This window comes from Aotus nancymaae, unplaced genomic scaffold (genome assembly GCF_030222135.1).
Source record: "Aotus nancymaae isolate 86718 unplaced genomic scaffold, 86718_ANA_hifiasm-v0.15.2.pri h1tg000016l, whole genome shotgun sequence".
NCBI classification, from domain to species: Eukaryota; Metazoa; Chordata; class Mammalia; order Primates; family Aotidae; genus Aotus; species Aotus nancymaae.
Genome location: NW_026988428.1, coordinates 25,095,458 through 25,107,981, shown reverse-complemented (window position 1 = coordinate 25,107,981; position 12,524 = coordinate 25,095,458). Strand labels below are relative to the sequence as shown.

Below are 12,524 nucleotides of genomic sequence, written 5' to 3'. Positions count from 1 at the left end.
AACATATAACAAAGTCCTTGTGCTGCTTAGTGACATTCCTTGGATAAGGTCCAAGAGGGGCAGGCATTTCACTAAATTGTACTCTACAGTGAATAGCATTATAGCACAGTGGATGTTTCCAGGGTAATCCCCACCATGTTGTCTTTGTTTTCTAATTAGGTTTTCTTACATTAAGCTTATAATGCCTCCTACAGACTGTGGGCACCAGATCACAGAGGCAGCCAGACCTGTGATATAAGGAAACACAGAAAGTGGCTGTGGATCAAACATGAGCTTCAAAGAGTGACGGTCCTCCTCCATCCCTTATGAAACTACCATAACTGAAGTCTTTCATCCTGGTGGCTCCCAAGCCTAAGCCAGTGCTTTTTTTTTTTTTTTTTTTTTTTTTTACACAGTCTCGCTCTGTTGCCCAGACTGAAGTGCAGTGGTGTGATCTTGGCTCACTGCAACCTCTGCCTTCCAGGTTCAAATGATTCTTCTGTCTCACCCTCCTGAGAGAGTAGCTGGGATTACAGGTGTGCAATACCACACCAGCTGATTTTTGTATTTTTAGTAGAGATAGGATTTCACCATGTTGGCCAGGCTAGACTTGAACTCTTGACCTCAAATGATCCACTCGCCTTAGCCTCCCAAAGCGTTGGAATTACAAGTGTGAGCCACCACACTCAGCCCTAGGCCAGTGTTCTTAAGAAGAAAACTGAGGTCAGCGTGGTGGCTCACACTTGTAATCTCAGCACTTAGAGAGACTGAGGCAGGAGGATTGCTTCAGGCCAGCTTGGGCACATAGTGAGACCTCATCACTACTAAAAATTATAAAAATATTAGCCGGCGTGATCCCAGTTACTCAGGAGGCTGAAGTAGGAGGATCACTCGAGCTGAGAGGTTGGAGCTACTGCGAGCTATGATCCCGCTACTAAAGTCCAACCTGGGTGACAAAGCAAGACCCTGTCTCAAAAAAAAAAAAAAAAGAAAACTCTGAGACCTTGAACCCATTACTGCTAATGAACCCAAGAACTTTTCATTTAAAAAGTGGTTGCCAAGGGCACTCCAAGGTCATCAGGCAAATGAAATAAGAGAAAGCTTGATAAAGAAGAAAGAGAACTTGGCTTTGGAGTTAGACCATTTAATTCCTTATTGTAGCCATTTCTAACTACATGATCATGATTAGTTACTTATGTGCTCTGAAATGCAGTGGCCTCCATTACAAAATGGAGCCAATAAGAATAAGTATCCCCTGGTGTTGTATTTAATAAGATAATGGACTCAAAAGCGCCTGGCACAAAACAGGGGTGTAATAAATGTTAATTTCCTTCCCTTCTTTCACAAACCTGCCTGAGCCAATCAAGGAAGGGAAGGAAGGCAAGGAAGTAAAAATGTTTAAGAATTATGTTTTAAGTCCCATTTCCACTCAGCTTCCTTTCCTAGCTCAGCAGAGAACATGTCAGACTAAAGAAGATCAAAGAATCTTTGGGGTGAGTTGCAATGATGAAGAAATATGCTAAAACGGCCTGTATGTTCTCAAAGTAAGAAGCCAAGAGGAGGATGTTCAGGACCTGTAAAAGGATCATTTTTCACTCCCAAGTTCTGCAGATTTTATAACTTGTTGGACTATTTCCAGGGAAATTAGAGAGAGGGGATAGTAAGAGGTGGCAGGGTGGAGGTGGGGGGAGGATTCCTATATTCCCATCATAGATCATTTAACTCTATGTGTAGCTCAGGAACCCCAGAACACAGGAGAGAGACAGAGCACTGAAAGTTCATGCTTATTTTCCCTCTTCACCCTCATTACTATAAACATGTGTCTTAGCAGGAGTATTATTAGTTCATGACACACTAGACATGGATAAGCATTTCTGTGGAATTTTAGGGTGGGGAGAGGACAGATATATACCACTCTAGCCCAAAGTCATCCTGTGGTCGCTACTTCATACAAGTGAATTACATAGTGCCACTGGCAGAAGATGGAAATGATATTGCTTTAGAAAATAACAACCTTGCATACATAGATGGTAAGAAAAGCAAGGAAATGACTACTGCAAAAATCAGGGTAGTGGATACCTCAAGACAGGAGGACGGAGGTATGGTCTAGAAGGTAAACAAAGGCGGGACGTCTGAGCTGGTCATGTTCCACTTCTTGATGGAGGGTGTTCATTTTGTAATTACTCATTGTACTATACATTTATGTCTTCTGTTTGTAAATTTTATTTCATAATTTTTTAAAGGTTTAAAAAAAGAAAATAATAACCTCTCTTCATTGAGAAAATAATACTTTGCTGTAGATCTCAGCTCTGGGTATTGCAACATTAGCTTCCTCAGCTGATGTTCTTGTTCCTCCCATAGACTTTTATTCTTGAAGAAGAGAAGGGTAGAATTTTTTTTTTTTTTTTTTTTTGAGGCAGAGTCTCACTCTATCGCCCAGACTGGAGTCCAGTGGCACAATGTCAACTCACTGCAAACTCTGCCTCCTTGATTCAAGAAATTCTCCTGCCTCAGCCTCCCGAGTAGCTGGGATTACAAGTACCCACCACCATACCTGGCTGACTTTTGTATTTTTAGTAGAGATGGGATTTCACCATGTTGCTGGTCTCGAGCCCCTGACCTCTAGTGATCCGCCCACCTCAGCTTCATAAAGTGCTAGGATTATAGGCATGAGCCATCATGCCTAGTTAGGAGGGTAGATTTTTGAGGAGCCACAAGTAGTCTGCTGTTAATACTCCTGTATAGATAACATACCAGGGAATGTTTTAATACAGGAATATGCTCGAGGTATAAACACACAAACTACATAGACACACACACACACACACACACACACACACACAATTTTTTTTTTTTTTTTTTTTTAACAGAGACAGGGTCTTGTTACGTTGCCCAGGCTGGTCTCAAGCTCCTTGCTCGAAGCAATCCTCGCACCTGGCCTTCCAAAATGCTGGGATTATAGATGTGAGGCGCTGCACCCAGCCTTTTGGGGTATATTTCAAAGAGTTCAATTACTCTTGAGTCAGAACTCAGTTAAGCTCTACAAGCTACCAAAATGTTCTCCAAGGGGTAGGCAACATTCACAAATCGGAGTCATCAGATGCAAAGAAAGGGAATACAAATGGGCTTATGAAGTCATTGGAAAAAATACACAGTTTTTAAGGAGATATTAAGAACTCAGTTCCTCCTCCAATTCAGGGCATAGCAAAGCCTCAGGGCCTCTATGTGAAGAAAATCCCTCCTGTGTTTGGCATCTGAGTGACTCACCCAGAAAACCATCCACTGCGTGCAGCAAAGCGGAAATGAATCATGGAAGATTCTGACCTTTGCACTTGTCATCCCTGCACAGGGAAACCACCCACAGACAGTCTCAGCAGAACTGGAAACAGGGCAGTCAAACAAAGCACACACAGAAATGATGCAAATTCATTGGCAGGGGAGAGCAAGGGAATCAGGGCAAGAGAACGCAGCTCAGGGGTTGCACATACAGGATAAACATTGATTTTAGGATACAGAAAACTTAGCAGTTGAAAAGGCATTGAGGATGATTTGGCAGTGCCCACTGACCTGTTGTTTTAAGCAGGAATCTGAACCCTTACCCCACTGGCTGGGGTGGGGGTGGAGTGGAATGGCATGGAAGAGAACAATGACCTTTGAATCTCCATCTTATATTTGGTATTCGGAGAATTTGCTTGGCTTGCGTTAGAGGAAGTAGACCACACTAATGCCAGTATGAAAGTTGGAATGGATTTGATAGAGTCATATTTAAGAAGATGAAAGCCCAATGGCTGCATTCTGAAAAGGCTGTGAGTTTACAATAATTGGTCCAAGAGTGCTAACACCATCTGAAGAATATCTGCCGCCATAGTCTAATACTTCAGGTTGTGATTTGTGTTAAACAAAATCAGAATACCTTTAAAATGTTAATTTGAAAGCTAAATATAGTTCGAGTAGAAAGCAAACACCAAGAGAGGACAGGAGGACAAACCTCAAACTGCCTACATTACTGAATATAAGTGCATCACGACTGTTTGCTGAGGGGCGATTGCTCTCAGCTTGTCTGCTCACCCATCAATGGTGAGGAGAAGATGTGACTACCTGCTGAGTTGCAGAGTTCAGAGGCATTTCCCTTCACCCCAAGGTGAATTTTAAATGCAATTTCTCTTCTCACATGGGTCTACAAATAGTAGTACAGTTTCCTAAATATCTTTTTAAAAAAGAATATACCATCCCTCAAAAAACATCACCCAGTACTTTGCCCTCAGGATAAACTTGGCTAGGAAACCTTGTCCCTGGAAAGTTGGAAGACTGGGAATTACGCACTCATATGCCACACAGTTTAATACGGAGCTGTCTTCTGTGCTTGGTAACTCAGGCTGACAGAAGACATTGGATACTGGATGATGTTCTGGCCACAGCTCAAGAAGGAAGATTTGGGGCTGATCTTAGAATCTTCCCTCTCTCTTCCATCCCACTTCTCACTCTGGCTACCTTCTTCTTCTCTGTTCTTACCCACTTCAACATCACTTTATTAAAATAGAGAAAGGAGATTAGTCATTTCCACGTAGAAAGGCATTTATTCCTCCGCACCCTGTCATTGCCCTCAGCATTTACCAATGGAAATGGAAGTGATTCAGTCTTCTCTCACAGCACAGAATTACAGTGTGAGCCTTTGCACACTGTTAACTGATTTACATACAATCGGTATCAGGGAGTACTAGTATTATCTTTCCACTCCCTTATGAAGTCCCATCCCCACTTCTCTCAGTAAATGCAACTAATAAATGAGTATCTTTCCACAATAATAATTTTTTAAAATAGCTAACATCTATTTGATATTTACTGTATGCCAGGTACACTGCTAATTTTTTTTACACACATTAATCCTTTTAATCTTCATAGTAACCATATTAGATTGGTACTATTTGCATCCCCACTTTAGATGGGAAATGATGAGTTTAGGGAGATTATGTAACTTGCCCAAAATCAAGCCAAAAGGAAAGGAGCTGTGATTTAAGCCCAGAGCTGTTCACCTCCAGAATCTGAGCTCCCAGTCACCACACGATAGGCCCTAGGAGGCTGAGGGAAGGACAAGAAGCAACTGAATTATATTTGTTGCTACAGTAATTCTGGTCACCTGTTCTTTATGTAATCAGCAGGCAGTAGAGGGGAAACATAACGAAGTCTTATTTCCATGAGGACATCTCAGCTGTCATCTGTGAATTTTCACTATTTCTTTCTTATGTGTAAGAAATAAGAAAGGAAGAAAGACAGCAGCAGAATCCCTAGCAGTTTGTAGCCTTATTTCCCTATTCCTGGATAATGGGGAATTTGACCTTTCTGAAAAGATGATCTTTCAAGCTTGACCAATAAAAGCCCCATCAGAAACACCTCATCAAGCACACATAGAAAGGGGCCAATTGAGTTCAACTCCTCATTGGGAATTCATCGTCTGTCCGACCTTCTGTTGGGAACAACATTTAAGATAAGATAAATCACTCTTTCCTCTTCTCCCGAGGTTTCAAACCTGAACTAACCTATCAACAATTTAGTGAGCATCTGTCCTGTGCATTGAGACCATCACGATTACTTTGTAGCAATCACAGAAGAATTAGACAATCTGTCTTTAATTAGTGCATGTTCCCCATAGCTTGGCATTTCGTAGCTAGTTTATTGCAGATGTAAAGTTGGTTTCTGGTTCAGGACCTCATTATGTTCAAGAAAATACATACATACATACATAGGTACATATATATAGATATATAGATATTTCTTTTTTAATCAGCAGCATAGAGATACAAGATTGCTTTAGGTTAATCGAAGTTCTGACTCTGGGAATAGAGAAAGGGTACCGCAGACAACCCAACTTTTAGATTTCAAATGAGTGTCATGGTCATTAGAATAATGTTCTAGGGAAACTAAAATCTTTAGGAAAAGAGAAATGAGTTCTATCGATTCTCTTTCACTGACTTAGTTTTAAACCCCAGAGTGTAGATAACAGGAAGAATTGTCTTCAACGATTCAGGTTTTGAAATTAGATCTAGTTCATATCCTGGTTCCCACGCTTCCTAGCCTAAGTTGAGCAAGTTATTTAACGCCTCTAAGCATTCATCTCCATCTATGAAATGGGTGGTATGAACCAAATGAATCTTCTGTTTAAAGCACTATCACCGTGCCTGGCACGGAGTAAGAGTTCGATACATGCAGCTTACAAACAAACAAACAAAAAGAGGGAGGGAAGGAAGGGAGGGAGGGAGGGAAGGAAAATAAAGAAAGATTCTCATTGTATTCTTCCAATTACCAATTTGCGAACTACAGATGCAAAGACAGGCTGGCCTACATGAGATAAAGCCTGGAAGCACAATAAAGATTCAACACAAAAATACTGGCTGCAAAGCGGATTTTGCTGTAAGGAAGGTCTATTTAGGGCCCAACCAAAGGAGCTCAGAGATTACTGAGGCACTCGTTTCCAGGGAAGTTTACCCATATCACATTCCCCATGGAAAACCTGTTGAGACACCAGTGGAGAAGGATTGAGAACTCGCCCTGAACTGAGCATTAGGTGGGAATTTGCCAAGATAATCAACAATAATTGGCATAAAAGAAAAAGGCTTTTGAAATCAGACTCAGCTAATTGGCAGAAAGAGAGGGTCAGACAAAGGGAGCCCAAGAACCATGTGAACTGTAGTCTGAGTTCGAGTGAACCCAGAGTCATTAAAAAACATGAACCAAGTAGCTCTCCCACATCCAAATCTCTGCATCAAATAACTTCTTTCCAAAATAAAGCTAGTGGGAAACTTGCAGGTGGAGTTTGACCATCTTGAAACAAAATATTAAAGGTAATTGTTATATATCCTATTCCAGTTGTCTGTCATGAACTTGGCATAGAGACGATCACCAAAACATGCCCAAATTAAGTTTCATTGTTAGGTATGTATAATTGATTTCTGAATGAAACTGAGAAACTCACAAGTAATATAATGAAGGCTTAAAAAAAAAATTCTCCATTCTGAGCCTTATGGCGTAGAGGAGGATAGAACATAAACGCAAAACCTCAGTACATAACAAGCCATCAGAAATAAAACAGGGGAGGGGAGGGGGAGAATAAATAGCAAAACAAAAAAAAAGCCAAAGAGAAAAATTGCCAAGTTCTCACAGAATCTACAGAGAATGAGAGAACGTAGAAGCTGACAGGAAGAGTCAAGAAGAAAACTGTGGGAAAATGCGAAAGCGCCTTGAGGAGGAGCCAAGTTTTAGTGGGTGGGAGAGATGAAATGATAACATCCGCAGGGCCAGCGCCTAACTCTGAAGGGAGGAAAGAGTCAGGAGTGGCCTTGGAGAAAAGAAGTCTCCTGGAGATGCGTGCTGAGGAAAAGCAGGTTCCTAGACATCCCGGCGATGAACATGACTGCAGTTGTGGACAATAGCAACAGCGCACATCATATAAAGGTCTTCGTTGGCCAGGTGCGGCAGCTCACACCTATAATCCCCGCACTTTAGGAGCTGAGGCAGATGAATTGCTTAAGCCCAGGAGTTTGAGACCAGGCAACATAGTGAGACGCCATCTCTATTAAATTAAATAAAAACAAAAAGATTTTTTCCACTCCTCCATGAAAAGACTTTTTTTCCTTCTGAGGTAATGTGTAGGGAGAGTAACTCCTAAATATTTTTTTCTTTTTCTTTGCTTTCATTGTTTGTTTTGTTTTGAGACAAGTTCTCACTCTGCTGGAGTGCAGCGGCACGATCACCGCTCACTGCTGCCTCTGCCTCCCAGGCTCAAGCCATCCTCCCACCTCAGCAAAGGTCAAGGTGAAAGGATCCCTGGCCACAGGTGCCTACCACCACAGCTGGCTAATTCTTTTATTTTTGTAGAGATGAGGTCTCCCTATGTTGCCCAGGCTAGTTTCAAACTCCTGGGATGAAGGATCCTGCCACCTTGACCTCTCAAAGTGCTGAGTTTACAGATGTGAGCCATGCCCAGGCACCATACATATTTTCTCACAGCTTTTCTGTTATGAAGGGAAGTGGCGAGAATGGGTTGACCTGGGCACACTACAAAAGACTGTGGGCAGATAACTGGGAGGTGGTGGCATTCAGTGACTCCACCAGGCCTTGGCAGTTGGAAGCATGGAGACGTGACCCTCAGTTCATCTCTTCCACCTGCCATCGGAGAGCTCTGACGGCCTGTCTTCCCTGGGATCTGAGAGCTCACCAAGCACTGGCAGCATCCCCTGGTTATCAGTTCCCAAAGACAGTCACAGACCTCCTTCAGGTACCCCAGAGCAGGGTGAAGAGCATCTCTTTCTTCCAAACAGCCTTTCTCACCCGTTCCTCACCATACTTTCATTTTCCCTTTCCATTTGGCTGAAAGGATGAAATTCCAGATTTCGCTATTCGAAAAGGCATATGGAACTGCCAACTTGTTTCCACTTGGACACGATGTCAGATAGACATCTAAGACTTAACACATCAAAAATGAGTTTATGATCTTTCCCTATCCCCCCTCGAAAAAATCTTGCTGCACTTGAAGTTTCCTCCTTTCACTTAATGCCAACGTCATCCCTCCTCGGACTCTTCTCTTTTGCTTATGCCCCATGTCCAGTCCATGCACAAATGCTGTTGGTTTACCTTCAGAATATACGAGGCCCCGAGCACTCCTCACCACCTCCATCGCCTCTCACCTGGGCTTTTGCAGTCACCTCCCAACTGGTCTCCCTGCTTCTGCTCCTGTTCGCTGACACACAGCGCAGCCACCTGGTCCTCTTAAACTTCAAGAGCAGTCATAACACATCCCTGCTCTCCAACTCTCCTGTGATGTCCAGTCTCAGTTGGAGTAAAAGCTAAAGTCCTCACAGTGGCCTTAAGGACCCTTTCCATTCATTCTGGTGCCCAGGAGCTCTCCCTCTTCCTCATTTCCACTCCAGTCACGGGACTCCTTTCACACTTTCAAACCTGCTAGGTAGGCTGGGCACAGTGGCTCAGGCCTGTAATCCCAGGATTTGGGAAGGCCGAGGCAGGCAGATTACCTGAGGTCAGGAGTTCAAGACCAGCCTGGCCAACATTGTGAAACCCCGTCTCTACTAAAAATACAAAAATTAGCCAGGCATGGTGGTGGGCACCTGTAATCCCAGCTACTGGGAGGCTGAGACAGGAGAGTAACTTTTACGAAGGAGCTGGAGGTTGCAGTGAGCCAAGATAGCACCACTGCACTGTAGACTGGAGGATGAAGCAAGACTCCATCTCAAAAACCAAACAAACAAAAAAACAAACCTGATAAGTATACCCAGTGTTATCAGATTTAGCCAGATTTAGGCAATAAAAATACAGGTCATTTTGTAAGTTTTTGACATAAGTGTGTCCCAAATATGGCATGGCACATATTTGTATTTTAAAAAACAGGCTCATGCCTCTAATCCCAGCACTTTTGGAGGCCAAGGGAGGAGGATCACTTGAGGCCAGGAGTTTGAACCAGTCTGGACAACAAAGCAAGAACTCATCTCTATAAAAACAATAATAAATTAGCCCAGAACAACAGCACATGCCTATAGTCTCAATTACCTGGGAGGCTGAGGCAGGAGGATTGCTTGGGTCCAGGAGTTGGAAGCTGCGGTAAACTATGAGCGTGTCACTGTACTCTAGCCTGGGTGACAGAGCAAGCCTCCATCTCTAAATATATGTGTGTGTGTGCATGTGCACATGTGTGTGTGTGTCTGTGTGTGTGTGTGCGTGCATGGGTGTGTGTACGTGTGATCTGAAATGCATATTTAACTGGGCATCGTGTATTTCATCCAGCAAGCCCCAGTCTCCCGCTGACCTCTGGCTCTTTGCACCGCTTTTTCCTGCTGCCTGGAACACCCTTCCTCTGATACCCGTGTGGTTTGCTCTCTTACCTACTTCAATCCTTCGCTCAAATGTCACCTTCTAGGTGAGGCTGGCTCTAGTCACATGAACAATTATAATCTGGTGCTTCCTATCCCCTTTCTCTGCTTTTTCTCTCATAATTTATTAACTTGTTGTTGGTCTCCATAAACCCAGGTTAACTTCTGAAGAACGGAATGGTTTTGTTGTTCTGCCTTGCTCACTGCTGTATCTTCAGCACCCAGAGCAATACTGACACCTGGGAGGTCATCAGTGAGTGTTTGTTGAATGAATGAATGAACGAATGAACATCACAAAGCTATTGATAATAAATGGCCAACAACGAATTGTCACTGCTTTAAAGATTTTTATACTCTACCCTCCATTCATTTTGTGGCAACAACAAAAAAAACCCAACTCCTTCCAACAGAGCAACCCCAGAATAAATCACCTTTCTTGGCTATCCACAAAAGAGATTTTCTCATTTGATATTGATTTTAAATAAAACCACCAACTTCGCAAACTGCATATCATGAATTGGCTTACTTTGCTTAGTGCTTTAGTTTACAAAATATTTTTACCACATCAACCCCTGTCGAAGGCCTTAGATGCAATAGAACTAGATTCAATAGAACTTAGATGCAATAGAACTAAATTCAAGTTTCACAATGGAAACATTTGGATTCCATGATAATAATTACATTTGCAAAAACAGTAATACCCAACCCAAAATAATTCAGCACAATGCACACCATACTCACCTTGCCGAAAATGTCCTTTTTAGAATCCAGCTGAAATTGCTGATGTTGTCATAACTTGTGAAAATACATTGGCAGAATATACTTTGATTCTGTATGTGTATATGTGTGTTTATTGTGTGCGTAGCTTTAAAAGACAAATAGCCTAGCTCACATATCCTGAATAAAGTGAGCTCAAGTAACTATTGAACTTGTGTCGGTTTTATAATCATCAAAGTCTCTTTGGTATTTATGTTAGAGCATGAGAAAAGTATATACATTGTTATGTGCTTCAGAGTGAACCAATGTACTGCCCCTCTAATTTTAAAGCAGAGAAAAGAAAGTCATCTAGAAACTTGTTGTGTATACTACAAGCCGAGTTCCGCAAGTGCTTCTGGGAAAAGCTGGTGGACACAGGTGTTCCTCAGACTGTTAATGCAGAGTAGTTCTCAGCCTCAGCCGCTCACTGGATCACCTGAGGGTGGTTAACAATTACTTACTGATCCCTAGCGCGATCCCAGGGTTGCTAACATAATTGACTGGCGTGCACCTGGACCCTGGAAGTTTTCAAACCTCCTCACGTGAGTCTAATAAACAGATGAGGTTGCAATTACCATTTTAAAGTCTCCCCCCGAAAAAAATGCTCAGTGAAATAAGTAAGTCTTTTTTAGTGTCCTGTGATAAGCCACGTTTCCAGGTCTTAAAAGCTCCTCTCCGGAATATAGCACAGCAGATGAGTTTGAAGGGAAAAGAAAAAAACTCTCAGATTTTATTTAAAATCAGTGTGTACTGTTTGAGAGGGAAAAAAATTCAGGCTTTAATATAAACAAAGGAAGTCTCAGTACAGCAGCCCTGGGAAACTCCCCAATTTAACTTAGCCTTTCAACGATTCTCATCTGCCATAACTGTGGCAGCAGGAATAATAACTGACAATGTACTCTTTATTCACAGCAAACACACCAGTGGACTTCAAAAGAAAATCAACATTTACAGTTTAATTACTGTTTATTCCCTGTATTCAAATCAGCTTTCTTTGGCTACCCCCTTCTAACTGCTCAGAAGGGGATTTAATCATCTGATCTAATTTTTCCAAAGAATAGAAAGTTATCATTATGATAGCACACTGAAAAAATAATTAAACAAATGCAAAAGAAAATGTAAAAAAGATAATTTCATTGGGTATTTCTGAAGACCTCTGTAAGATAAAGCAGTTGAGTTTTAAGGCAATAATTTAGGGTTAAAAAGACTGATTCCTACTTTTTTTTTTTTTTTTACAGTATGTTATCTTTGTTCTATTTTATTAATCTCTTTTTATGCTTAATTTATACATTACACTTTATCATCAGTATGTATATATAGAAAAAAGGTGTATAAAGGTTTGGTACTATCTGAGGTTTCAGGAGTCCACTGGGGGCCTTGGGATGCATCCCCTGAAGATAAGGGGTAACGCTATGCAAAATCGAAAGCTATATGACAATTAGAAACATTGAGAGAGCAAATCTAAGTGAAGACATTCCTTTGAATTCCCAGGTTTCATCGAGCATCAAAAATGACCAATCTTTTAGTCCTTTTCTTGTACATTATTCTGTATCCACATTCTCTGCATCTGATTGGATCCCTAGATTTTATTTCATTTTCTGTGTGACATTCTCCACAGATATACACCATTGCTTGCTGCTTTGGAGGTTGAACGTCCTTCTGAGTGTCCATTGTTAGCCCGCAACACGGGAAAACTTCTCCGCGTTTCCAAATACAATCCGGCTCGTCTCACTGTCGAGACCAACCAGATTCCTACTTTTAACAGAGTTTAGACTTCTGTCTGGGCTAGCAGAACAAAGCATATCTGGGAAAAATGTTACCAGGCTTAAAGTCAATGTGGCACCACCTACATCAGTGCTATCTAATAGAAAATTGGGCCAGCTGCTTATATAATTTAAATTTTCTACTAGA

The 12,524-nt window shown here is 41.8% G+C and overlaps 1 protein-coding gene across 1 annotated transcript; it reads right to left on the bottom strand.

The window, feature by feature from the left end:
* Positions 1-12,076: 12,076 nt before the first annotated feature.
* LOC110567212 (DNA-directed RNA polymerases I, II, and III subunit RPABC4-like) lies at positions 12,077-12,284 on the bottom strand. The gene has a single exon (XM_064376704.1). It carries the CDS (start codon positions 12,282-12,284, stop codon positions 12,108-12,110), a length of 177 nt encoding a protein of 58 aa, XP_064232774.1. The 3' UTR covers positions 12,077-12,107.
* Positions 12,285-12,524: the final 240 nt, after the last annotated feature.